This window comes from Chelonia mydas, chromosome 10 (genome assembly GCF_015237465.2).
Source record: "Chelonia mydas isolate rCheMyd1 chromosome 10, rCheMyd1.pri.v2, whole genome shotgun sequence".
Lineage (NCBI taxonomy): Eukaryota > Metazoa > Chordata > Testudines > Cheloniidae > Chelonia > Chelonia mydas.
In genome coordinates, this window is record NC_051250.2 from 79,657,855 (window position 1) to 79,685,737 (window position 27,883).

Sequence of the window (27,883 nt, forward strand, 5' to 3'; positions counted from 1 at the left end):
GTAGCCTGGTTTTGGTCTGTCAGAATAACTCTAAAATACTTGAATATATTTGAAAACTGTAACACCGGCTTTCTGGCTTCAAAAGGAATCCTATCCGGTCATGTGAAAGAAGCATACAAAGCCAGTACAGATTCTGTCACTAAATTGAGAACACAGTTAGGAAAGGTTAGTAACACGGAAAAGTGAATGTCTGTCAGACTAGTCGTGTGTGTGTGTGTGTGCGCACGCGCGCACAAATCTTGCAAAATTTTAGTTTGTTACTATAATGAACACCGTAGAAAGGCCTCGGAATAAAACACTTTTTATGCAGATAGGCAGGTAATTGGTGGTCATCCCACTTTCACAATTGGTTTGGTAGATCTAAAAATCAGAAAATATGTGCATGTGACCAACTAATTTTTGCTTAGCAGCTTAAAACTGACATGCATGAAACTGAGAAAATGGAGAAGTTGATGTGATGTCAATTGCAAATGTCAAACCCTTATCAAACACATTAGGCAAATAGTGCATCAGCTGTATGCTGTTAGTGTGCAAAATAGCTGTAGTTTGTGCTGTAAAAGCTAAACTTTAAGCGAATTTACTTAATTTAAAAAAAAAACCTAGGTTTTTGTGGGAGTGATTTTAGTATATAATGAGCTGTCAAAATCAAACTGTAACAAACATGAAGGGACGAATGCTGAAGCAGTATATTAGTAGTAGTGGTTCAAATTTGCCTGCTGGAGATCTCCCTGCATATAGCACGGCTATGTGGTTGACTGAACTTTATTTAATTAGTTCTGAATTAAAGAAATTAATTCAAATTTGAACTGATGATCACAGGTCTTACTGTAGAATGTGATGGTTGCATTAAACGTGATTTTTCAGGGTTTTTATAATTAGACCTTAAATTTAAATGTAAGCTGATTTCTGGTACACTAGGATTGACCTAATCCTCACCAATCTTTAAAATATATTCACTTTTCAAGTTTAGTAGTTTGGAGACTTCTTAAGGGCTCAAAACCTCAAAATGAGCTTGTTTAATAAAATCCACACCATTCAAGATCAGGATTAGAAGTGGAGAATAAAAATGCAAGAACAACTGAAGACTAAAAAAAAAAAATTATATCTCACAAGAATGTTGTTCTTGATAACTCAACAAATGCAGCCATGTTTGTGCTGTGTTTTAGTTCATGCAGTAGAGGCTCATGCACTAAGCTCCAGAGGTCCCAGGTTCGATCCCACCTGCTGACAACTGGGATCTGTCGGTGTTGCAATAGTTCTGGTGCTCAGGGGTGTAGGCCTGTATTCTGAAAGGTTTAAAGTAAGTGTGTGTGTGTGTGTGAGAGAGAGAGAGAGAGAGAGAGAGAGAGAGAGATAAGCCATTGATAAAACTATGGGGGTAAAATCTTGACCCTATTGAAGTTCGTAGGAATTATTGATTTGAGTAGAAGCACGATTTTCCCCAGTATAACTCCCCAAAAAGCTATCAAATGAGTAAATATACACCTTTTGTTTTACCCCAAGGTTAAAGAGTGTACATTTCAGTGTACATACTTTGGGCCTGATCATTCAAGTACTGAGTGCCCTCAAATCAGGATAACCAAATTTGAATTCACTCAGCAACAAGTTATAAGGGAAACAATAGTTACCCTTTTTGCAATTATGTTAGAGTATTTAAAGTATTTGAACTATGAGCGATCTAGATATTTTTTTTGTCTGGCAACTTCCACGTTCTCTGTGTGTGTGTGTGTGTGTGTATATCTTCTTACTAATGTTCCATTCTATGCATCCAATGAAGTGGGCCGTAGCCCACAAAAGCTTATGCTCCAATAAATTTGTTAGTCTCTAAGGTGCCACAAGTACTCCTGTTCTTTTTGCTAGATATTTCTCTCTAGAGTGATTGTGTGTGTCTATACTATTTGAAAGGCGGTTTCTGGGATTCTAATTGCCTATTTTTACGTTACATTTAGAATATACTCCATATTCCCTATGGTAAGACTTATAAACTAGCCCCTTCTGGTGTTTAGCAGTGAGATAATTGATTTTCCATAACTTTGTTGGTGCTCAGATACCATGGTGAAGACGGCATTAGAAATACCTACATGAAGTTTTTGCAACAAGAAGATGGTATTTTTGTGTGTTTGTAACTGCGAGTTTTTGAACTTGCTTTTTACATTAAAAGATAACAAGTACTGTGGGAGGTTTTACTCTTCTAGAACCTTGCTAAATAAAATGGGTTACCTATCAAATAGCTAATAATTACGGTCCGCTATGAACTGGCATTTATTGTATCCTGATCTAAAAGATATATAGATATAAGCCATGTAAATTTTGATTTTGAATGTCTTCCCCTGCTGGAAGGCTATGATTTTGTCTACCTGTCATAGCCTAACAGCAGGGGAAGACAGAAGAACACAGCTTTTAGTGATGTCCCTGTACCTGTGTAAATAGGGTTGCCAATCCTCCAGGTTTGGCCTGGAGTCTCCCGGAATCGGCATCAATCTCCCGGTGACTATGGAAAGCAATCCAGGAGATTTTAATAGGATATTTTAAGAAAATGACATTCACATCGGGGGAGAAATCTCCTGGAATAACTTCTGTCAGAGTTGGCAGTCCTACACATGGTGTTTCTTGGCTGCCAGGCTCCAATGATTCCTGTCTCCAGCAAGTGGAAACAACTTCTGCTGGATGCCCTGGGTCTCAGTCAGACCCAGTTCTTTTCTTGAAATCCTGCACCTCTCATGTCTGCTTTCTGGAAGCAGTTAGGAGAGTGGCACATCTTTTATTTACATTTACCTAAAAAGTAGCCATTAAAGGGAGTGGTTAATCATGTGTTAAGAATTCAGCTGACCCTTGGGCATTCAATGAGAGTAGATCATACCACTGAACTACAGTCATAATGAACAGGTTTCAGAGTGGTAACCGTGTTAGTCTGTATCAGCAAAAAAAGGGAGGAGTATTTGTGGCACCTTAGAGACTGACACATGTATTTGGGCATAAGCTTTCGTGGGCTAAAACCCACTTCATTGAAGTTCTTTTGGTAAGACTGACTGCAGTCAAGACTATTCACTAGACAATCTAATTTGTACACTTAGAAATCTAATTTTGAAGCTGCAAATACTTGACTTAGTAACGATTTTTGCCTTTCATATATTGGTAGGCAGACCCATTGCTATGCATAACCAGGGTGAGGCTTATTACGGAAGTAAAGCTTTTACTATCTCTTTTAACAAGTGAGAAAGAAAAGGCACATATGTTGATGTGCTTTGTGGGAGGAAGTTCAACAAAACACCAAGTTCTTTCAGCTCCACTGTGAGCTTTCTGATTTCCGGTTTTGCAACTCTTTTAGTAATGCAAGAGTGAACTGCTAATTTTTCTTTCTTGTGGTTTGACTAAACTAGAAACACAATACATTAATTTATTCTGATTTTTTGTTTCAGCTTCTTATTTGCACTTGGTATCCCTTAAATACAAGAAATCAATCATTCTGTAGTCTAGGGTCTCCATATTTTCAAGTCTAGTGTAGTTTCTAACCAACCTGTTAGCTTTTCAGCTGCAGGAGATGGAATTTAGTTTTTCAATTTACAGTGTAGCAGATAGCAAGGCAGAGAGATTGAGCAATCTTCAGAACTGAAGTCTTGCGTCTTACAAGATACTTCAGTATGGAGTATACATGTCTTCAAAGGCATATCTGCTGCTCCCTCTGAACGGGTCCTGCAATGGTTGATTGTTAGATGTTGCCTGTCCAAGATCAGAGTGGAATTTTTATATTTAAGAGTGAAAGCTTGTGCCAGAAGGAACTATGGCCCCAGTTTAACAAGCACTTAAGCACATGGTTAACTCAAAGCATATGAGTAGTCCCATTGTCAAAGTACAGCATGCGCAGAAGTGCTTTGCCAAATTGTGTGTGTGTGTGTATTCCGTTTAGGTTGTACACACATCTGTCTGTAAGAGAGGATGCTGAGCTGGCAAATGCTCTGGGACCTCGTTGACCTCCAAACCCAACAGAAAAACCGTAATTTTCTTTAGTAGGTATCAGAAGGTCTATTGGCATTAGAAGGAACCTTAATCTGGAATTTCTCAGTCAGTGCTTCTCTTGCCTCACCATAGCTTAAAAAAAACCAAATCAAAATGCTCGAGAAAACAAACGTGACACAAAGATTTGGTGGTTGTCATTATAGGGTTTGGTATTACCCTGAATTACCTAATCTTAGGGCTTTGTTTGCATGTCTTAAGAGGCAGATTTCCAAGCAAAATGGAGCCTTTTGACTGCCCCAAACTCTCTTGCTTGTTATAGAATTTCAGCCACTTTCATCTCAGTATAGGCTGAAAATATACTTCACTTCATGAGGCTCCTTTAACCAGCATTGTGATATTCCTGTAAAGGGTCCTTGATAAAGGTAGTTATTTAATACCCCTAAGGATTACTCAGCTGCTATCAGTGCTGTAGGGGATAGAGACCAAAAATTTCAAGCCTAAATGGCTAAAGTTGGGCCCCCAAATCCAGATTTAAGTGCCTAAATAAATCAAGTGGCTTGATTTTTTCCCCCTCAAAGATGCTGAACATCTGCAGATCCCACTAATTTCAGTGGGATTTGTGAATGCTCATCACTTCTGGAAAAACCAAGGTGCTCATGTTTAGATGCCTAAATATAAGTTTGGGAATCTAACTTTAGGCATCCAGGTTTGAAAACTTTGGATAAAGTTTAAGGGATCCCTGCCTTAGTTGGCCTCTTAGAAAGGGTGTTCAGTGAAGAGCCTAGGTTGTTTCATAGTTATTTAGTGGTAGTGCCAAGGGACATCAGTCAAGTTGAGGCCCCTTTGCACTAGCATAGTACAAAAGTATAGTAACTTACAGCACCTGCTGCAAACAAGCGTACCGTGTAAAAGACCAGATCTAGCCGGTGGAAGAAACAAACAAATGGAGTGTTGGGGAGTGAGGAGAGGAGGATGGGGTAACAAGTATCAATGGTGACGTTCTTTCTTGACTGTGGGGAAGTCTGCAGAGGTTGTATTCATTACTCAGAAGTACTGTAATGCATGCTTTAAAAAGATAGTGTAAATAACTGTTTATCCAGTTGCATGGAATTTCCATTGCTTTCTTCTGTATATAAAATATGTTATGGACAGTTCTAAAATGTATAATGTTTACACAAGTTAATTGTAGCTCTTAGTCTTTCCCGTCTGTCAGTATCGTATGCATTTAGGGATTTGTTCTAAAAGTTGTTTTCTTTGTTGTTAAATTTAGGGTTTTTTACTTTAAACTTTTAAAAATTGATTGCTAAAAGCTCTGGGTATAGAAATGAATTTGAGATTTCAACAAACTGACCAAAACTTGAAATATTGCATTCAGTGACAATGCATGTCTTGCAATTACAGTTAGTTAAGTGCTTTGTCACTGCACAATGACAGATTATCTAGTTTCAGAGGGGTATCCATGTTAGTCTGTATCAGCAAAAACAGCAAGGAGTCCTTGTGACATCTTAGAGACTAACAAATTTATTTGGGCATAATCTTTTGTGGGCTATAACCCACTTCATCAGATGCACGGGAGTGGAAAATACAGTAGGCAGCTAGAACCCACTTCATCAGATGCATGGGAGTGGAAAATACGGTAGGCAGGTATACTGCCTACCGTATTTTCCTCTCCATCCATCTGATGAAATGGGTTCTAGCCCACGAAAGATTATCTAGTGCCGTTCCATAGCAACCCAGACAAATGGGATTACCTTTCTCCTCCAGAGAATCTAGGCAGGAACCAGAGGTCAGTTTACAGGAGAGAGAAGACTGATTTGCATGTTTCTTTAGCAGCTTTCATCCAAAGATCTCAAAGGACTTCACAAACATAAGCTTCACAATATCCACGAGAGAAGTATTACAAGACTCTCTTTACAGATGGGTAAAATGAGGCACTCAGATTAAATTATTTGGCCATGGTGTTACAGCAAGTCAGTGGCAGAACAGAGAAAGGAATATAGGAGTTTTGATTGTCAGTTGCTTATTAAGTGCTAGACTGTTCTGTTCCAATTCTTAGCGCCAAGCTGGCATGTGTTCTTGCCATTCTTCTGTCTGTGCAATGTATATGGCTGCATAGAATGGAATGCCCCATTGTTTCTATTCCTAGAAGCCAAATCTTAATCTGTTCAGGTGTCCAATGTGCTCTCTGGACTCTTGTGACAGACACCATAGTGATTAGTGGCATTCTTTCCCGATAAGTGGTAGCACTCTTCTATGGCAGTGGTCAGATTCCAGGTGACTCTATCCTATGTTCTGTATTAGATGTATGCATTTAAATGGCTGTGGAGCAAAGGACAGAACATTCAAAAGGTGCCACCTCTAATACTTGTTTCTCTGATTAGAGAGGAAGGGAGCAGTTTAGTGCTAAGAGACAGGTCTGGTGATAGTGGTGGGTTACCGGGGGTGGGAGGGGAGTGTCTATTGTATGCAGGATGTTGAGGATTGCGGTAGTGAAGCTGATTAGGGATATCTGGTTAGGCAGAGAAGCAATGCATATTAGCCTTCACTGTGAATTTCTGTTGAGTTATGTTGCAACTTTAATCCTGTACCAAATACTTTCTAAATAACATTAATTTCTTATAAGCGAGCTTTTTCTGTGCTTGCTTCTGGATCCAATGATGCATGAGTTAATTTGAAGCCAATGTGTCATTTTTTTCAATAGTACTCTTTGCATCTGCCTATCAAAAGGCTTTATAGTGTGAATGTATTCTCTCCCCCCCTCCCCCCAACAAAAACCCTACAAAATTACTTGGTAGCAAACTAGATATTTTCTAGTTTTTTGGGAGGAACTGGCTAAGCAGAAACGACCCACCGCTTGCCCTGTGAACTTCCACCTTTTGGATTGTCTAGAATTATTTTGAATAATCAGAATTGCTCATCACTATGGCTCAATGAGTGAACAATCAAAGGTCATTCATTGACCTTGGCAAAAGTTTCCTAAAATGTTGTACTGTCTTGATATGGTTGCTTTATGTAATACTTTGTTTCTGTCTTCAGCAATAAACAGTTATTAGAAGTCACTGGTCATGAGCCAGTTCAGTAATGACTTTTCTTACGTTCTAAATTTCTGTGGTGGTTCTAGTATAACACTTGTAAGACTAATAATTTAGTCAAAATACAGTAGTGTATAAATGTTAGCTCTTAATTATTTAGTAAGATGGAAAGCATTTTTGACTAAATAAATTGACAATCTGATGTCCAACTGGTTACGTTAGGAAGCATCACACAATCTTAATGAATGTACCCTTTTTATGGATGTGATAGTATAGAGTTGATTAAAGATTTTATGGGATACGTTCCTGAATCCCAAAGAAGACTACAGTATAGACCCATTGACGCGCGGATGTCGGAGTCAAGCCATCACGACTGTGTGTTAACGGACCGCGGGTTAAGAGGGCCGTGCTGAAAAAAGTGTCTGATTCACTTTAAAAAACAAAACAAAAAAAACACTGTTGTTTTCTGCTCTTTCTGGCTTGCATTTTTTTTCTTTCTTATGAAGTTTGTCATTCGCTGCAGATGAAACGCGTTTGCAGCTGATTCATCGGCTGATGGGCTTTCTCCAGTAATTGATACCTGTGCTATGCCATGACCCTTTTTAAAATGTCTTATAAACCCCTTGCTGGCTTAGAATGATTCATCCCCCGTTAAATTTCCACATTTTGTCGCTTGGGCTTGACGAATTGGCCCACTTAGTAGCATTCCTTTCAGCCTTTCCTGAGCAAACCACATGCACGTGGCTTTGTCCGTTGTGGGTTTTACTGAATAGCGCGCACGTTTTCGCTTAAGCCCTGCGGCAGAATCGATGTTTTGTGCAAAGCCGTTCAGTTTAGATTCGTTTTTTAGCCCTCCTCGGAGAGTAGATGCAGCAACCCCAATAGCTTTGGAAACGTCAGGCTGGGTTTCTCCGCTATTTACTCGGTCTGTTGCAGCTAGCTTTTCTCCTACAGGGTAGGGACACTGCCGCTTGCCCTCTGCCAGTATAGTAGGCCTACGGTTAAAATTTTCTAATGGGGTGTGTGTGTGTGTGTGTGTGTGTGTGTGTGTGTGTGTGTATATATATATATCTCTCTCTCTCTCTATATATATATCTCTTTCTAGCTTGACCATGACTAAAGGTGTGTGATACGTCTTTACCAATATCAGTAAAGACGTACGACACGTTTCTGCTCTGCACTTCCTGTCGATTTCTGTGTCAGTGAGTTAGTGAGCAAATCTGTAGCGCTACATAGCAAGTTCCCGTACCCCGTGTTAACGAGTCTTGCGTGTTAAATAGGTAGCACTGGGAGGCATGGCGCTACTGCGCGTTAAGCGGATTCGCATGTAAACAGGTCTGTACTGTACTAATAATACTTAGCATTTTTCAGAGTACGTACAAAAATTAAAGCAACCTGCAGAGGGATAACATTTTCTGCCAATTTTTCTTGATCTATATACTTAACGATATGTCGTGTGTGTGTGTATGTATGTATGTATCATACACAGAATAGAAATTTGTCTTGCATACTTAACCCGGACCAGACGCAGTGGATGACCAAACTAGCAGGTTTATGACAATAGAGCAGTGGTTCTCAAACTGTGGGTCAGGACTCCAAAGTGGGTCACGACTCACTTTGAATGGGGTGGCCAGGGCCAGCATTCAACTTGCTGGGACCCAGGGCTGAAGCCCTAGCTCCAGCCCCTCCTGGGATGGCAGGGCTCAGGCTATGGTCCCCTTTCCACCCCACCCGGGGCAGCGTGGCTCAGGCTGCAGCCTGCTCTTCCCCACACCCAGGATGATGGGGCTCAGGCTCTGCCCCCTCCTGGGGTCATGCAGTAACTTTATCAGAAGGGGGTCACGGGGCAATGAAGTTTGAAAATCCCTGCAATAGAGAAACCCTGCAAGAGAAACCGATTTGCAATGAGAAATGTATTTTTATGCACACTGTCTACAATTTTTGTTGTTGACACCTATTTATTTAAGACCATAGGGGGGGGAAAAGCGCTCTGTTAAAGATTCAAACCTCTGGCCTTTCTGATAAGGGCCAGGAGAGTTTCTAATGCATATCTAAATCATCCAATAAGTCGTTCAGCAACACAGGGAAGATGAGACTTGAGGTTCCTGATATTTCGAAGGACTAGCTGGCACTACAAAGGCATTGCTGATATAGTTGCAACAGCAAAGCTCCCTTGCAGAGACAAAGCTTACTCTTTTTTTGCTGGTGTGAGCTGGTGTACGTGGGGGTGGTTGCTGGCATAGCTATGTCAGTTAAGAGCGTGAACTCCTCTCAGCCCCCTTCCCTCCTTCCAGCATAGCTGTGCTTCAGAGCTGGCTGTGTGTATGTATACACATTATACTTACACACATGCTTTATATAAAATTTTTTTACCTTCTGACATTTTAAACCATTTTTCCCCCTCTACAGGCCACTTTTAAAATAATCAAGTTGTACACCATTGAGCCAGCGCCCCAGCATAGGACACTATGCTAATGGTGAGATGTAACCACAAAGGTCTTAATCACTCATAGTTAAGTGAAAGTTGTCGTGTGGTCTTTGTGTCCTGACTTAAATTCTCCCTTTTAGTATTGATTTAAAAAATATATATATATTTTTTTGTTTTCCCTTTGTTAAATAATAGCGCTGCTTGCATGGAATTGCTGCCACACGTCACTTCAAATGTGAAATATATTTTATGTCATAGTGAATGGTCTTTGTGATGGGGGGCTTGGAGGGCCAGGTAGCCTGGTGGTTAGTGCACCTGTTCTCCAGCCGCTTGTCTTACTGTCGGGGGGGCAGTAGCAGTGCCTGGTCCGTGCCTCTAGGCTGGCATTATTTGGGCCTCCCCACTGTGTCTGGGGTCTTTGTCCTTAAGCATGGTGTGGTAGGAGAACCTGGGCCCTCCCACTCCACCAGGTCCCAGGCCAGGGCCCTGTGGAAAGTAACAATGGCAGGATCCTCCCCTTAGAGAGCCTAAATCTGCCACCCTGGGCTACTTTCGCCTATGTGCCCCTTCATTTTGGGGCATGATACGTATAGTCTGAACAGTCAATAACTTCACAAAGTCCCAAGTGAACAGGGCTTCTTTGTAAGACCTGCTGCTTCTTGAAGTGGTGGCGGTTGCTGGTGGCATTACCTGCTATGTGTAGTCCCCTCCCAAGCCCAACCTTCTGTCTGGCTTCCTGAAAGAAGGATTCAGCTCTCCTGCAGCCTGTCCATCATCCCTTGCCTGGGCTTCTAAGCTCCTTTTAATCTGCTCTTCCTGCTGGAGTATGCTCAGCTGGCCTGTAGGGATGGGGTTACCTGGGCCCATTATTGCCTTTTAACCCCTTTGGGCCCGGTGCGGGGTTTGTATACCCCAGCACAGTAGTCTTGGACTGTAAAGGCGGATTATGATTTCAGTTGTATCAAGACCTGTTCATATCCTATAAATCCAGTAGAAGTATAGGAATTGTGTAAAAGGTTCAGTTCAGAAAGGTGGTAGGCTTTTTATCCATTTCTAATTTCCTTAAATCCAATAATTTCTCACTAAGGAATGAATGTTTTCTGTAATACTGATACTCTTATAGTGTAAATGACTTTGAAAGCTCAGTCCCTGAGCTAGAACTAGCAGTGTTAGGTCGGGTCTTTATATTATTCTCAGTTAATATCTAGAAGTATTTGGAGTGCTTATATTTTTCCTTTAGACTTATATAAACATTAATACTTCAAATTTTCCATTTCTGATGTTAATGATTGTCTGTGTGACATTATCTGATTAAAATATGACCATGCAGATCATTGTTGCTACCACCGTTATATAATTGCAACAAATCTCATACAAAGTATGTCAAGTAAGGTGTCAATATAAAAATTATGATTTGCTGAATATGATTATGCTATTTGTATACATGTTTCATTTTTGTATCTGACGTTATGAATATTAACTTTTTGTACCTGTATTTCAAATGTTTGCTCATGTGGTAACACCCACAAGGTATTTAGCCTGCACATCTTAAAGGGATTATTCAAGTTAAGTGGCTCATCAAGGAACGCTTAACTCACAGTGGACCATGGGAGCCACCTATCTACACTTAATGGACTTCCTTTGAACGTGCTAACTAAGGTATGGATGATGGCTTCTACTATGACTAAGCGAAGCATGCATGGGCATGACATGTTACTTGCCCATGTGACTCCAAACACCATCCTGTTCCCTGTAATTTTCCCCAGTGAGAACCATGGGTTTCCCTTCACTTGGCAGAAGCAATAAAAGGCCCTGCAAACATCTGCATTTTGTCTCTTTCCTGCTCAAACCTCTGGACTATGAACTTATACTAATGGGAGCATTCTAACCAAGGGACTGAGGACCTTCCAAGGATTTGGAAGCAACCAGAGACTTGACTTAAGACACACAGCTACAGGGCTAGCTCTCCTCTGTACCATCTTCTGGTCTTATTGAGTGCTCCCTCTCAGTTGTTTTGGCCACTTGCTTTTACCTCTCCGTGGAATCCTGCCATTCTTAGACTTGGCCCTAGCTTAGAGTACCTTGTGCACTAACAGTGATTACTCATAAGAACAGCCATAGTGGGTAAGACCAAAGGTCCGTCTAGCCCAGTATCCTGTCTTCCGATAGTGGCCAATGCCAGGTGCCCCAGAGGGAGTGAACAGGTAATCATCAAGTGATCCATTCCCTGTTGCTCATTCCCAGCTTCTGGCAAACAGAGGCTGGGGACACCCATCCCTGTCCATCCTGGCTGATAGCCATTGATGGACCTATCCTCCATGAATTTATCTAGTCCTTTTTTGAACCCTGTTATAGTCTTGGTCTTCACAACATCCTCTGGCAAAGAGTTCCACAGATTGACTGTGCGTTGTGTGAAGAAATACTTCCTTTTGTTTGTTTAAAACCTTCTGCCTATTTAATTTCATTTGGTGACCCCGAGATCTTGTGTTATGAGAAAGGGTAAATGACACTTCATTATTCACTTTCTCCACACCAGTCATGATTTTATAGAGCTCGATCATATCCCCACTCAGCAGGCCCAACTCAGTTTGGAACCTTTATTAATAAAAATACTTTGTTGCCGTAGCACCTAGGAGCCCCAGTCAAGGACCAGGACCCCATTGTTCTAGGCACTGTACAAACGCAAGACAAAAAGACTGTCCCCAAAGGGTTTATAATCTAAGTATAAGAGGTACCACACATACAGACAGATGGGAGAGTATAAGGAAACAGTGAGACCTTATTGGTCAGCCGTTTTTTGTAGGCATCACGGCAAAGGAGAGTTTTAAGGAGGGATTTAAAGGAGGATATGGAGGTAATTTTGCAGATGTGTATAGTGAGCACCTCTCAGATGTGAGGTGGGAGAAAGCAGGAAGGTTCTTGTTTGAAAACTTAACAAGTGGGTGTTGAAGGCTGGCCTCCTGGGCCAATTGGAGCCAGGAATAGACCTCACTACTAAATGCGAGGGATGATCGGTATGATGGGGAAAAGTCATAATGGGCCTCAAAGTGCAGCCAGGCCACTTATGTTGGATGCAGTAGAGAAATGGGAACCATTAGAGCAGTGGTTCTCAACCTGCAGGCCGCTTGCAGCCCATTCAGCACACAGCTGTGGCCCATGACACATCATACAGGGTGTGTGTGTGTGTGGCCCACATAACACAAAGAGAGCTGCACGTGCAGCCCACAATGATAAATAGGTTGAGAACCATTGCATTAGGATTCAGAGAGGGGTAACATGGTCGAAGCGATGGGCGAGGAAAATGATCTTTGCTGCACGATTCTGAATCTTTATGAGCGGCACAAGAATGCATTTCTCAATGCCTGGGAAAAAGATGTGGAAGTAATCAAGACCCACAGTGATGAGAATCCTGCGATCAGACTGTCAGGAACTGTGGCCAGAGGTTAATACAGTAACCAGGCAGCTTTCTTAAACCAAACTATTGTTGAATCTTAACAGTAGGAACACAACAAAGCATAAAAGAAAAAGAACTTTAAAACATTATAAGGTCTGTTTGCATGTCTGTTTACCTAGAAGCTTGCTATGCCTCGGCAGAGTGCCCAGGCAGGTCCCTAGTGACTCCAGAGCCCTAGCTGCTCATGAATCACACTGAGAAAGGCATCAACCGAATCCGCGCATCTCTCAGCTTCGTACCTCAGGAATATACCGTCTTGCACTGCTCAAGATGAGCTCAAGATGAGCAGTGCAAGTCTCAGTGGAAAGTGGATATACGCCAACCTTTGTAAACCTGAACAGATTTACCAAACATTTCAGGCAAACCCACTGGTAAGGATAAACAGTAAAACAAGTTATTGACTACAAAAGATAGATTTTTAACTGATTAAAAGTGATAGGCAGAAAGTCAGAGTAGTTAACAAAATAAAATATAAGCACACAGTCTAAACTCTCAACCCTATTAGACTGGGCAACATCTAGATTAAGTAGTTTTTCTCACCCCCCTGAATATTGCAATTCTTAGTACACGGGTTTCACCCTTGAAACATTGGCCAGTCTCCTCTGTTGGAGTCTTCAGTCTTCTCAGTGTCCTTGTTGCTTGCAGCACAGGTGGGAGAGAAAAGGCCAAACATGGGGCCATTGTGTTCTGTTTTATACCCTTAGTCCATGTGCTCGGAGAACACAAGTCCAGGCATGTCTGATGGGCATTGCTGAGTCCCCAGGCAAGGCTGAGCAATTCCCTTGGTTTTGCCTTATGCCAGGTGAGTCATTGAATTGTAACTTCCTTGCTGGACAATGGGTGTTGATGGTTGTTTGACGCCTGCCCGGGCGTTGGTTACTTTCCTTGCTGTTGTCTCTGCGGAGCTAATACCTGGTCGATTCCCCAACTTACAACATGTTTTACTGACAGCCGTACAACACAATCTCATAACTTCATATGTACTAATGATATACATGTTTAGATAGAACAGTGACTTCCAGCAGATCATTACATTTCCCCTGATACCTTACATGGCATGCTTTATATGCAAGATCACAATCATATTTAAATGATGAATAGGGGGGTTACAGGGTGCTCCCCCCAAGGTACAGAGTTTAAAGCTTTCTCTCATGCATGCATACACAAAACACCCAGTTGGACATTCTAAGTGTACATGTATTTGAACTTAAACACTTCCTAGGTTGTTAAGAGTTCAAGACAATCGCATGTCATTTAAAAAGTGACTATGACCTTGATATTACAACGTAATATAAATGCAAATATACAATTGTGGTCTTTGTTACCTATTGGAATATATTAATTTTAGAAGGTTAAATTCAATTAATAGAGTGCACACTGAATTCCACACTTTGACATATTCACACTTAAAATTTTTTTTTTCAGATGGACAATCTCTTTACTAATAGTATCAGACACAGTTTTGGTAGGTCACATCCAAACTAATACTGGCTTTAACCAACATACTGAGCTACACAGTTTCCTGCAGGTGGTGATGTCAGTGATGATCATTTGCTTACTGCTTTGTCTGACTAGGATTCTGAAATCTTTTCTTAAGGTGGATATACTTATTTGAAATGGCTTCTGGACCAACTTTCCTTCAATTCATAAGGACTCTTCCTTTCTATTTGCAGTTGGGTAACATTCCTGTGATGACTACAGTAATTGCTTACATGGAAAAGCAATACATCGGACCCTCGCTAGAACGTGCGTCTATATAGTGCGAATTTGTATATAACGCGGTCATGGCCATTGATCCCAAATTTAATTACTTTAATTAGAATTAATTTTAAAGCAGTCCCCGCATGGATCCCAAATCACGCGTTCTAGCGAGGGTCCAGTGTATTTGGACAATGTTGTTTTGCACCTGGGAATGGGGAGAAAAGCCTGCACCTTGTGATCAAGCACGTCTTTGTAGAATAGATCACTAATAGTCTGAAGCCCACATTTTGGGTACCACTGGTTTATCAAATGCTGATTTCTGCTCAGATATTGGGATGGAGTGGGTATTCAATTGATAACCAAGAATAGAAAAACTCACTACATGTTTTCATTGCTGTTATCTTGGAATATAAACTAACAATGATGGTTTAAAAAAGCAAAAACAAGCCTAATTTTTTTCTTATCCCTTTCAGGGTATGTTTAAATCTAGGTAATGGTCTTTGATTAAATAAACTAATCCTAAATTTAAAAAGGATCATTTAAGATTTTTATGATTTCATCAGATATTTTAAAGGTTATATGAATTTGAGGGATGATGGTTTCCATAAAATAACATATTTTTGGAACTAAATCAATTCAAGCAAAAGGCATCTATTCTTTTATAAGTGTGCCAAGGCTATAGCATATGAGATGTTTGACTTATGGAATCTCCCATGTCAGCACAGAAGAATGTACTTCTACATTATAAGATGGTAACAATTTGGCAGAACTGGGAAGCACCATGAAATTTTATACAGAGGATTTGAAGTTACTTTTCAAGGTCATGGGCCTGTGTATTTTTCCTTAGTAAAAATCAAAACAAGCTGATGGATTAAAAGAGACTTGCAAAGAAGGGGGTGGAAAATTGAGTTTATGGCCTTTTTTGTTGTCTTATTATGTAGAACTAAGTGGGAGGGCAAAAAGAGGAGAGTATGTGTGTGAGAGAGAGTTTTTAAAAATGCTTTTTTCTGTTAGTTTATTTCACCCATATTCTACACCTAAGTTTCACATAGACTGGTGGTGTTGCCAGAGCCAATAAAGTTGAAAGCTGAGCAACTGAGAGGAAGAGATTTCTAGCCAGACTGTTCTAGAACGTTGTTTTTGAACACCTATTTAACTTCACTGAATAATTAAATGTTGGCTAAAGGAAGCCTTTGTTAAACATTCAACACCTTTGTCCTTCAATTAAGGTGTTGCAGCTTACAACAAACATCCCTGAGACCTTCCAGAGCTTCTCTAGCAAAACCAGACTTGAAATTTCTAAGGTAAAAAACAAGGAAGAAATTTAAAAATCAAAACAAGAATTGTTCAGGCCACCTTTCGTATCTTCAAAAACAAAGAAGAGAACAAATTCTTCACCACCCTGCGTCCCGCCCCCCTTTTTTAAAGCATCTTTTGCAGGGCAGCGTACTAGAATGATTGGGTAGTTTATCTTGGGTTGAACACAATAGATCACTTATTAATCTGTTCTTTTATATCTGGCTATGGGGTGTTTGTGTAATATATATGGAGTATTAAAATGTTTTGTTTATATTGTACATCGTGTGCATTGTATTCATACTTTTCCAAAATTCATAAATTACCATAGTTGTGATTGATTTGGACCTTGGTCTTTGCACCAGAGTGTGCTATCTCTAGTTTGGCAGAGGAAGAAATGGTGTTCTGTACTTTTAAAAAGAATAAATAGCGTGAGTTTGGGGTTGGTAGGAATGGTTAGCAGGGACAGTTAGCTGTTAGATTGATGTTATGTGCTAGAACCCTAATCCTGATTGGTCTGTGGGTGCTATCATAATATAAATGTTTATTAATAAACATTCTCCTACTTTACATATGTTCCATCTCTTTAACCAGCCAGGATATATCCTGGGTGATATCTGTTAATGAAATTGATTTTAGTATAAATGACAGGAGGCTAGATAAACACACACTTTTTTTTCTATTTAAATAGGTTCTCCTCCCCCCGCCCCCCCCCCCCCAAAAAAAAAAGCAAAAAAAAAAAAAAAAGCGGTTACTGGCATGTTGTCTGCTTATATCCATATGGCTTTATTGATTGCCTGCACACATCTGAATAGCGCAACAGTTATTATCCCTTAGAAGTACTGTTCATGGTATGTATTGACCAAAGTGATGGCTCAAAAAAATATCTTATAAATGAGCTGTTCTGCGTGTTGTCTGTGCACACTTATGACAATACCCAACACCTGTGTTATTGACACAAAATAAAGATCTGAATGTAATTTAAAGGTGTCACTGTGGTGGTTAGAATCCATCAAATACCTGCACAGTATCCATTTTATAATTGGGTCCAAGCTGCAGATATATTGTTGCCTTACTGTGGGTTGATCCTTCTGGTATCCTGTTAAACATCCATGGTTCCTCAGGAATGAGTTGGAAGTGGATGGTAGCAAAGTAGAAAATCATCAGACTGGTAGGTGTTTAAAACACAAAGCAGGAGTTAGTCATCATAACATGATACAAATGGTTAGAAGTAATTAAGCGTAATGTTCTTCTTTGTTACAAATTGTCCTCTGATACCATGGTGATAAGCATGTTAAAATTTCCTAGATGGATTTTTTTTTTTTTTTTTAAAAGCAAGCAACTTTTAGTGCTCAGGAAAGGTACCATTTCTAATAGCTTTGCAGTTGAAAGTACTTTATCCACAGATTGTATGGTATGTGACAATACAGTGATCTTTGCAGTATCCGCATGCAAGGGAGAAGTTGCAGGCACAAGCCTGCGTAGCTTAGAATTTCATTTACTCCTTCTTCCCCAACAGGTGTGTAATGCATAATGTTTATTTTATTATGGCTCCGATGTTGAAAGATTTGTATTTTAATAAATTAAGCACAACTGTTATGTCTGAGTTGTACATCTCACGAAGCGTGAGTGTATAACATATATTGTTAAATATATATAGTGGTTTTGATGGGAACTGCTCGTCTCATTCAGCTGTAAATTCTGTATTTTTCTCATGTATATAATTACTGTACTTTTAGAGACTAATTCAGGAACATATAATGAAAATGAATCCAGAGAAAAAAATGTAATTTTAAAGGCTTCTTTGAAAAGCATTTTCACTCATTTTGTACTTTAAAGCCAAATAATAGTCTTGACGATGTTAACCTTTTTTTATTTCTCTTTGACTGCTAGATGGAAAATGCTATTTCTTCAGTTGATTTGTCACTGCCTTAATATGGTTCTCATTAAAATGTTCAGTAATTTTTTTTTTTAAGCTTTTATAAAAGCTATAATAAAGGTGTATATCTAGGTGCCTTTGAAATAAGTTACTAAAACAAACAACAGCAGATACTTTTAACACTATATCATGTGTGATATAAATATATATTAAGCTATTTTAGTTTTATTCTAAAGCAACGTACCATGCTACATATATTTTCTGTATTGCTGTATTTTATAGTGACTCTGTCTTTTTCTTTTTCCTAGCATCAGATAATAGCCAGCGATTTCGAGAAACCTGTTTTGCATTTGCATTGACACCGCAACAAGTGCAGCAAATCAGCAGTTCAATGTAAGTGCATTTCTATAAATCCTTCAGGGTAGTATTTCTGAACTCTGAAACTGAACCAGTGTACAGTATCTTCAAAAAAGACCAAAACAAACCCTAATCTGTCTTAATATCCAGTAGCGTACTAGGCAGTTCACAGAATACATACAGAAGACACAGGCCCAGCCCGAAAGAGCTCATAATCTGAATTTTAGTAATGTGACGAGAGTGACGAAGGGTGGCGAGAGGAGGCGATGAGCATGGTGATGTGATTCCTCCTTTTAAGCATGTGAACATACTCGTGGGAATTTTTCTTCCAATATATAAAACCAAGGAAGATATGGAGATTGAGAATATTGATTCAGTTATTATGGTCAACATGATGGAGATCAATAGTTCAGAAGTGGTTTAAAAGAACAGAGCCTGACAGTTTGATGGACCAGAGAAGGAAGGCGCTCCAGGAATAGTGGCGAATATGCAAAGTGTAGAGATAGTAGTGAAAGAATGGGCCATAACTGCTGACAAGAGGCTTAATCCAGTCTCCTTTATAGTCCAGTGAGCATTTGATGAGTCCTCAAGTGAGCAATCTGCTAAATCTCAGTTTTGGAGGAGCATGCCTACACAAGAGATTAAGTATCACAGATTGTGGTAGTGTACTCACTCATCAGAGCTTTGCTTTTCAGGTTTTGTTTTTATATGTGCCACATTTTTAATTTGTATTTGTCCTATCTTTGCTAGGGACATTTCTGGGACCAAATGTGACTTCACAGTACAGGTCCAGCTAAGGTACAGTATTCATACAGTATAATCTTGGGGCCAGTGGATTTTTAAATAGTTTGGGAATATAAATCTTATTATGACATCTCCTTCTAATGTGTATGCACCCCAGTAAATCATTATTGCTCTTTCAGGGGCTATGAGGGAAGAAATAAGTCTAATCCTGCTGTATTCTAACAGTGGGGGAAGGAGGCATAGGAAGGAGCTGACTCCTGCTAGAAATCCCAGTCTGGGGGTACTGCAAAAAGAGCAGACTACAGCTATTTGCCCTTGCTCTGTGCAGCTTTTCAGAAGCTCCACACAAATGTCCATCCAGTCTGTCAGCAGCCCTAGATGCACTCAGCTGTGACCATAACTTCCCTCTGTTTGCAGTTGTAGGTTGTGCTTGTGCTTCCTGCCCCCACTTCAGATCTGTTGTTGGATATGGGTGCCTGGGCCTCCCTCAGCTAGATCTAGAGAGGAAGCAGAAGACAGGATGTTCCAGCATGATTTCTGTTGGGTGCTGGCCACTTTGTTCAACTAGTGCAACTGTCAAGCATAGCAGCCCCATTCCATGTCTTTAACCAGGGAGACAGGAGGTGGGGAAATCACAGTCAGTCTGTTTTGGGTTTGCTGACAGACCTACTGTAATTTGGTTTGGTCCTATAATCTCTCTTTAATTTAGTGGTATTTCTGAATGGGTAGTGTGAGTCCCCTAGCAGACATCTAGAGGAGCTAAAAGGTTACTTTTGAATCTGGCGCATCAGTAAGGCTGGTACATAGGAGGTCGGGGGATCTACAGTCACCTCAGAGGACAAAAGAGGGTCTGTCTAATACTGCTTCCAGCAGCAAACATGCCTTCATAATACTGAGGTTAGCATTATCAGAAACTGTTTGAACTGAGGTAGAAGGTCTGACCTTGAGCATCAGACTAACACTGGAAGCCTTAGCTGCTGCAGCATGGCCTGCTTATCTTAGATAAAGGAGGAATAGTTGGAGAGGTAGCATGTATTCTCTCCTTTGCAAAAACCTTGGCTTTTAGTAAGGTGAGGTCAGGCAGCAAAGATTGAGGGAAGAGAAACTGGACAGACACTGAAAGATTCTGGTAGCAGGAACATGCTTTGTCTCATAATGAGTGAGTCATAGAAACAAGCCACGCATGGAGGAACCTAGAGCCCTCTTTATCCAAACAAGTACTTGTGCTTGGGGCTTTTCTGCCTGTTGGTCACATGGCAATACAGAACAACTCAATAATTCCAGACTTCTCTATCAAAGTTGAAGATTTAATTCTACCTGCTGCTCAGACCGTCATCTGAATCTTCTTAAACACACATAATTCAGTAGCAAAAATCCATATCTAGTAACATGAAGTCCTTTAAGAACTTGTTTAACACATTTTAAATATGAAAGGTGATCGAAACTCTTTGCATTTAGGTTTTGTTTATCAGAAACCAGTTGTCCACAAGAAGATCACTTCCCACCCAATCTCTGTGTGAAAGTAAATGGGAAACCATGTAGCCTTCCAGTAAGTAATAGAGGTTCTTTTGATTTGTATCATGTCAGTAGTACAGCTAAGGATGTATGTTTGCCTGAAATATCATAAGAATAGCGTCTTCCATGTTTTTTAATGTTTGTTTTGACATTGGGTGGCGGGGTCTGATTGTTGGATGAATGAACTGGATAAAAAGTTAGGCAAGCTGTTATTGAAAAGTGTAACCCTACTGTGTAAGGGAAAGGGCTCAGACCTAGGTACCCCAGCTGTCGATGGGTATGTCTACACAGCAATTAAACTGGCGGGCCCATGTCAGCTGACTCGGGTTTGTGAGGTTTGTAAAATTGTGGTGTAGATATTTAGGCTCAGGCTGGAGCCTGGACTCTGGAACTCTCCCACTCGTTGGGTCCTAGAGCTTGGGCTCCAGCCTGAGCCCAAATGTCTACACCACAATTTTACAGCCCTGCAGCCCATCCACTGTGAGCCTGAGTCAGCTGACCCAGGCCTGCCATTGGTTTTTAATTGCTGTGTTGACATACCCTTAGTGTCCCCATAAAGATAAATATTTTAAACTATATTTATAAGCGTGGTTCTGCAGTGTTGAGTTGGTTCCTAAATACCTGTCTGTGACTGTAACTTTTATCATGATTTCTAGGAGTTGTCATATTGTTACTATGACTGTTGCACAGTTTTCCAAGATTTACCATGGCAGACCTTCAACAGTAACTGATGTAGAATGGCTAGCATAAACTTCCCTAAATCTAAAAATCTGCATTGGGAAGATGAGTTTTCAAATTGGAAGGGTGTCAGCAGTTACAAGATTTAGATCTTGGCTGCTGGTTGTGTTTTTAAATACTTAGGGGGGAAAAAAGCAGGTTAATATCCCTCCATAAACAGTGCGTGGAGTTTGTTAGGAAAAATGAGATTAAAATATCTCTTGTAAAGGGAAAAATGAAAAAATAATTGTTTCATTTTAGGGCTATCTTCCACCAACCAAAAATGGTGTTGAACCAAAGCGACCTAGCCGACCAATCAATATTACCTCACTTGTCAGATTGTCTACAACGGTACCAAACACCATCGTCGTTTCATGGACTGCAGAAATTGGAAGAGTGAGTTACTATTTAGTCAGATCTATGTATTAGAGAAAAGTTTTAATCAGCTCTACAGTGGAGTCGCATCTTACGCGGGGGTTAGGTTCTAAAGTCAGCGTAAGGTGAAAATCGCGTATAGTCAAAATTACCCTTGAAAATCCCTTAAATCGCCCATAAAGTACAGCTCACGAAAGCTTATGTCAAATAAATTTGTTAGTCTCTAAGGTGCTACAAGTCCTCCTTTTCTTTTTGAGTATACACTCTATCACATTAAGATTGGGATCAACATCCATAGCGCTACGTATCCGTGAGAACGTAAGCCTCGTGTACGTGGCCTTGAAACAGCGAATCACGCCTTGGTCGAGAGGATGGAGGTGGTATTGGGGGCGGGGGCGAGAAAGACGAAGTCAACGTCGTTACGTGCAAACCAGAGTGCCGTAGGGTGGCCAGGAGCATTGTCTACAATCAGCAACACTTAAAAGTCAAGTCCTTTCTCTTCGAGGTACCGCTTGATCTCCGGAATGAAACATTTGTGGAACCAATCCAGAAACAATGCTGCCATCACCCAGGCCTTTTTATTTGATTGCTAGAACACAGGCAGGAGATTTTTGTTCTTGCCTTTTAGGGCACAGGGATTTGCAGCCCTGTAGAGCAGTGGTTCCCAAACTGGGGTTCACAATGTTACGGGGGTTTGCCAGAAAAAATTCACTAATGGTGGCCAGAGGACCCCAGGCATTGGAGGCAGCAGGTGGGACCCGGTTGCAGGGCATACAGCCCGAGCCCCAGGGAGAACAGGGCAGGGCAGTTGGGGCTGGCAGCCCGAGCTCAGTTGACCGGGACGGTCAAAGGGGTCCAGCAGCAGGAGCCTCACAGAGTGCGGAGGAAATTTAAACTTAAATCCCTGGAAATATTCATTTTTAGGAGGGGGTTCATGAGATTTCACAATTTAGTGAAAGGGGTTCCCCGGGCTGCTAAAGTTTGGGAACCACTGCTGAAGAGCAAGCCCGGCTTTATTAAATGCCCAGCCGCATTGCCACAAAACAACACAGTCTTTAGCTGCTTTGAAGCCAGGGGCTTGTCTTTCTGATTTCGAAGTATAAGTGCGGTTGGGCATTTTTTCCCAGAAGAGCCCAGTCTCGTCAGCATTAAAAACTTGTTCGGGAAGATAGCCCTTTTCTTCTATGATTTTCTTTAATTGTTCGGGGTAGGCTTTTGCTGCCTCTTCGTTGTCAGATGCAGCTTCACCAGTAGTCTGCACGTTTTTGAGGTCGAAGCGGTTTCTAAAACTGTTAAGCCAACCTTGGCTGGCTTTGAATTCCTTCTCGTCAGAAGACTGTCTCCTTTTGGCGGGAAGTTTGAACAGCGCGTAGAGGCTAAGAGCCTTTTCTCGCAATGCGTTGCCATCGATCGGCACACGTTTACGGTTCATGTCTTCCAGTCATAAGTTTAATGCCTTTTCAGTCTTCACTAAAGTTTTATCACGCACCTGGCTCGTCACCTTAGCAGTTATTGGAGCACTTGATGCCACGGCTTGACGAATTTTCTCTCTCGCGAATCTTGATGGCACGGATGTTAGATTTGTTGTGGCCATATTTATGCTCCGTGTTGGAGACTGACATACCGTCTCTCAATAAGTCCAACACAGCCAGTTTTTCTCCAGCGTTGGAACAGATCGCTGTTTCTTCGGTTGAGCACCAGATGAAGTAGTTGGCTTGCGTTTAGGGGCCATGTTGTAGAAAAAATACGTACAGTATCTTTAAACACTAGAATCACACTCAGCACAGCGAGATGCTCACACTATGAGAGGCACGCCGGAACTGAGACTGACTGAGGGAACAGCAGATTCACGTCTCCCATCTCACGCTCACTCCGGGCCATAGGCTCATTGAGTGGAATGGTGGGCGGAATTGCCCGCGCTATTTACAGGTATCCTTTTTTTTTTTTTTTTTTTGCCGAGCAAGTATAGTTGAATTTGCGTAATTTAAATGCGCGTATGATGCGACTCACCTGTCCTTCAGCATACGTTAGAAAGCTAACAAGCAAGCTTAATTGGTGAGAAAAACACTTATGGAGTATAGTAATGGGTAACTAAGGATTTTTTGTTTCCTCTTTTCCCCTGCCCTCTACCGCTTTATGCCTGTGTGCTATCGCATGTTACCTGAGATCAAAGAGATTTGTAATGCTGGCCTACCCGTGTGTAACACGTTGCATGGGGGAGTGTTTCTTAACTCTGAAAATGCAGAGGTAAATCTTCGAAAGTATGAAAGCTCAGTAGTGCATGTGGGGATTTAAACTTGCCATTTAACGCTTCAGTTCTCACAGCTGTATTTTATCCACATACTTTATTAACTGCACTGTTTTGTTTTATAGCATGTTTTGGGGGAAGGGAGGATGTAATTAGTGTTTTTAAATGATTGATGTTCCACTGAAATTCTATCCATCTGGAATAGCCTGTGGAAAGTATTTTTTATTTAGTTGGTTAGTCAGTCAGTCCATGAGACCCAATCCTCTATCAGTGATCAATGCATTGAGAATCTGTATGTATATGTTCATGATGAAAGCCAGATATGCTTAACAAAATCAATGAGGACTTGAGAAATGCTGATCAGATGTGGCTTTGCTACCAGCAGCCATCCTATTTCTCTAGAGTCTGAGAATTAGCCTGAGATGTAGTATCATCTATTCCAAGTGTGGACTAAAACCCATGATTCATTGAAACAGTATAGAAAAATAGTTATTGCCCATCTGTGCACAACAGTCAGGTATACAATATCACTCTTGTATTTTCCCCCTATCAAAATGGATTGAAGTTGAAGCATGACCAGATCTCCAGTTAGATTATGGAACAGATGCCTGCTGAATGCTGTTTTTAAAACTACTGGCCTTTTAGGCAAAAGAAAAAAAACAAATGAGCCTCAAAATGTCAAACAAGTTTCCAAAAAAATTCACCTGCTTTAGTTTACTGCAGATTATTTCTTGTCTATTGGAAATGCATTGAAAAAACGAACACCGTGCTGCTTTTTATAGTGAAGTAGCTGTTTTCACAAAGCTTTCTGGGTGTAAATGGACATTTGCTATAACTGAAATTGCATAGCTGTATCTTGGAAAAGCTTTTGAATTTATAGTCATCAAAACTAGAAGAATAATGGCAAATAAACTCAGTATATCTAACAAAAATGATTAGTCAGATCTTTTCCCCACAAGAAATAATGCTTCCTAATTCTATTATTTGGATCCTGCCAATAAATCAGTAGAAATTAGTTTTATTTTATGGATGTGCATGATAGATAAAAATTGGGCATTTGTTCTTTTTAAATATTGGGTTACATGTCTCAGCTGGTAGAGTATACCTTTAGTGAAGTCCTAATTGTGGTGTCTGCACAATCTGCTTTCCAAAGACTTCTGTGAAAGTTGCCTTGGGCAAGTACCTAGCTTTGTAGATTCAAGCTGTCAGTAAATAATTTCACAATGTTAATTAGCATTTCCCTAACTTCTATCCTAATTGAGGCATTAAACAAATACGTTAAAGCAGTAGAGGTTTTTAATGATGGAAGCATCTCTAGCAAGAGCAAAATATTTAAAATAATGTGTTTCTGGTATTTAAATTGTGAAATTTTATGGTATATATTATTATTGAAGACATAAGTGGCTGGTAAAAATATCCTTTTAGGGGGGCGCTTAGGTCACCCCATGCTTACCATACAGGCGGCTGTGGGGCTGGGTCCACTCATCTCAGGATGGTCCCCCAGGGACTCTCACCCCATCCCAGTGAAACTTCCTGGGAAGTGCCATTTGGGAGCCAGTGCTCTCAGCTGGGGCTGAGGAATCTAGCTCCGCCTGCCAGGAATCCAGCACTGAGGCAGGGCCATCGCTACACCATTCCCCAGCCTGTTTCTGGCCCTGGCTCAGTCAGATGTGGTTTTTTTCCTGCTGAGCTGGGTGTGCGCGTGGACTTGGGGTGGCTCAGAAAATACATTTTTGGGGGAGCCCTCTAGCCCTCTCCACCTACCAACTATTGTTGAAGTTCTTTCTCATATTTATCATTATCCTAAACAAATAATGTGAATGGCTTATGAATCCAGAAGTGGGGGATTGCCCACAAAGAACATTCTTAGCATGTGTTTTCTGTGACAGACTATTTAAAAGAACCTGACTATTCTATATTTTAAAAAAATAATTGTGAATCGTGCTCAAGTTTAGAGAGAGAGAGTAAATTTTGTACCAGATGGTTTTGAATGTGCTCCTGCCATGCAACATGAGGACACAATTTTTTTTGTCCTTGGGGTTTCTGCTTTTACTGTGTGGTTTCATATCCTATTTTTAAAAAAGACAGTGTACTTACTTATGATATGATATTGTTCATATGAAAACCCCCAGATAACTTTAAAAATCTAAAATCTTCACAACTGTACAGTTTTAGTTTGTTCTCTTGGCTCCAACAATAAAACTAGGTGTGGGGTTCAGTAATCAACTTCCCTTTCAGATTCTCATGTGTCAGGGCACTGCTTGTAGAGATTGGGTTGTAAACACTGCACAGAATGCAAAGTTTGGATTGTTTTGGTTTTTTTGGTTTTTAAAAGACCACTTGTTTCAAATGCAGTTAAATGAAATATGTTCATGGAAGCATGTCTACTGGTCTGAAGTTTTATAAAAGCTTATTTTTCAAAACTTGAACTTTAGACCAAATTTGACATGACTTTTTCCCTTAAATGTGTGTGCAGTACTGCACTTTGGCTTAATGCTATTGATATGAAATTATCCTTTATAAATTGCTTGTTGACGAAATGCCCCAAGTTGCAGATTTGAAATTTTGAGAAAAGTGATAAGTGTGGTGGTGGAATAGCTGAATATATAACTTCCCTTGCACCTGGCTCTAATCTCAATGGAGCTTGTGATTCGCCGTGCTGCTTCTATACTAAAGAATAAAATCCTGGTCCTGAGAACTTCCTAGTACCTACTAAGAACATAGACACAATGGATTTTCTTTAGTCTGAAAAAGTTATGCCACCATTTTGTAGCTATGGTTGAAGTCTAGGTCCACATAATCACAGAGATTATAAATTTTACATGGTGTTTATGCAGATTCTTTGTTGTTTTGATTATATCAGCTGAGTTGTTTCATTATATGTTTGTTTTCCAGAATTATTCTATGGCAGTTTATCTTGTAAAACAGCTGTCTTCTACAGTGTTACTACAGAGGTTGCGAGCAAAAGGAATAAGGAATCCTGATCATTCTAAAGCACTAAGTATGTCTGATGCATTCAAATTCTTGATCTAAATATAAAGAAACAGCTTTTGTAAGAAGATTTTTAGCCCTGGCCTCTGGTACGATACTCGAGGCTACTTTTTGTAAATCTAAATTTTTGAGCCACAGGAATAAGGAAAAACCTCCTGATCCCTTCAGAAACTAAATCTTCACTATCAGACTTGTTGGTTGTTCTGTATCACTGTACTACTGTGATAGTTACTGCTCTTTCAGGCTTCCACGCAACCCATGGTGTAACTTTGCAACTCTAGCCTTTTCTTTTCCCCCCAAATACTTATCATTGCTTAATTCACCCTTCGCAGGAAAAAAATATAGTGAACTCTCCAACCTTTCTTTTAAAAAGAGAGAATCCTAGAATCCATTCATTCCATTGATGGCTATCACTGAAGTCCAGTCTAAATCTGAGTAATCAAAGGCCTTTGCCTGAATTATGAGCCAGCCCGGTAAGACCATTGCCACAGTAGAGTAAAAATGCAAGAGAATTTTTGGCCACTCAACTAATCCGGTTTTAATTTGTTAAAAAACAGTAAACTAATTTCACCTGGCATTTTGCTCAGAGTTCCTAATGTGAACTCAGTGGCTGATGATGTTCCCTGATATCAACATACTGATACGTTGACCGTGGTCGACAACTTAGCTCCCCTGGCACAATGGAAGTTTCCATAATAAGGGTAAAGCTCATCTGTGCAGGAAACAGTGATTGACTGGGGGATGGTCCAAGACTGTGGAATGACCTTCCCCCACTGGACCATCCCAAACCTCATCACCTTCTGGGCTAAGTGCAAGGTGTGTTTCCTTGATCTTGCCTTCTCTAATGCAAAGATACAGCTCTGTGTGTGTGTGTGTGTGTGTAATTAACTTAAAAAAAAACAACAGAATACGCTGCTGTGCAGATTTCTTCCCAAGGAGAGGATGAGGGAGCAAACATGTGACAGAACTTAGTCATGTTGCTTCATTTACTTCTGGAAGGTACACAGGTACTACAGTGATGAACACCGTAGCAGAACCTACATAGACTAGGACACCACTAAATGCCAAGTACGAAAATAATATTGAACAGTTATGTGTATGAAACTCTGTTAATGTAACATTATGATTTGAGATTTAAGGGCACAAAAATCAGGCAACCCAACAAAGTTTCGTGAGCCATTTGTCTCCT

At 40.4% G+C, this 27,883-nt stretch overlaps 1 protein-coding gene across 5 annotated transcripts in view; it reads left to right on the plus strand.

Annotated features, from left to right (window-relative positions):
• The window catches only part of PIAS1 (protein inhibitor of activated STAT 1), a 113,596-nt gene that overhangs the window by 69,894 nt on the left and 15,819 nt on the right, over positions 1–27,883 (plus strand). For 3 of the 5 annotated variants that reach the window (XM_043523208.1, XM_037911541.1, XM_043523209.1), the window contains exons 3-7: positions 18,056–18,140; positions 18,855–18,902; positions 20,307–20,397; positions 21,342–21,476; positions 26,599–26,704. In XM_043523208.1, coding sequence (XP_043379143.1) covers positions 18,056–18,140; positions 18,855–18,902; positions 20,307–20,397; positions 21,342–21,476; positions 26,599–26,704 — 465 coding nt within the window. Of the gene's footprint in view, positions 1–18,055; positions 18,141–18,854; positions 18,903–20,306; positions 20,398–21,341; positions 21,477–23,621; positions 23,703–26,598; positions 26,705–27,883 lie in introns of all 5 variants that reach the window. The other 2 variants (XM_043523207.1, XM_037911540.2) reach the window with 1 other exon arrangement.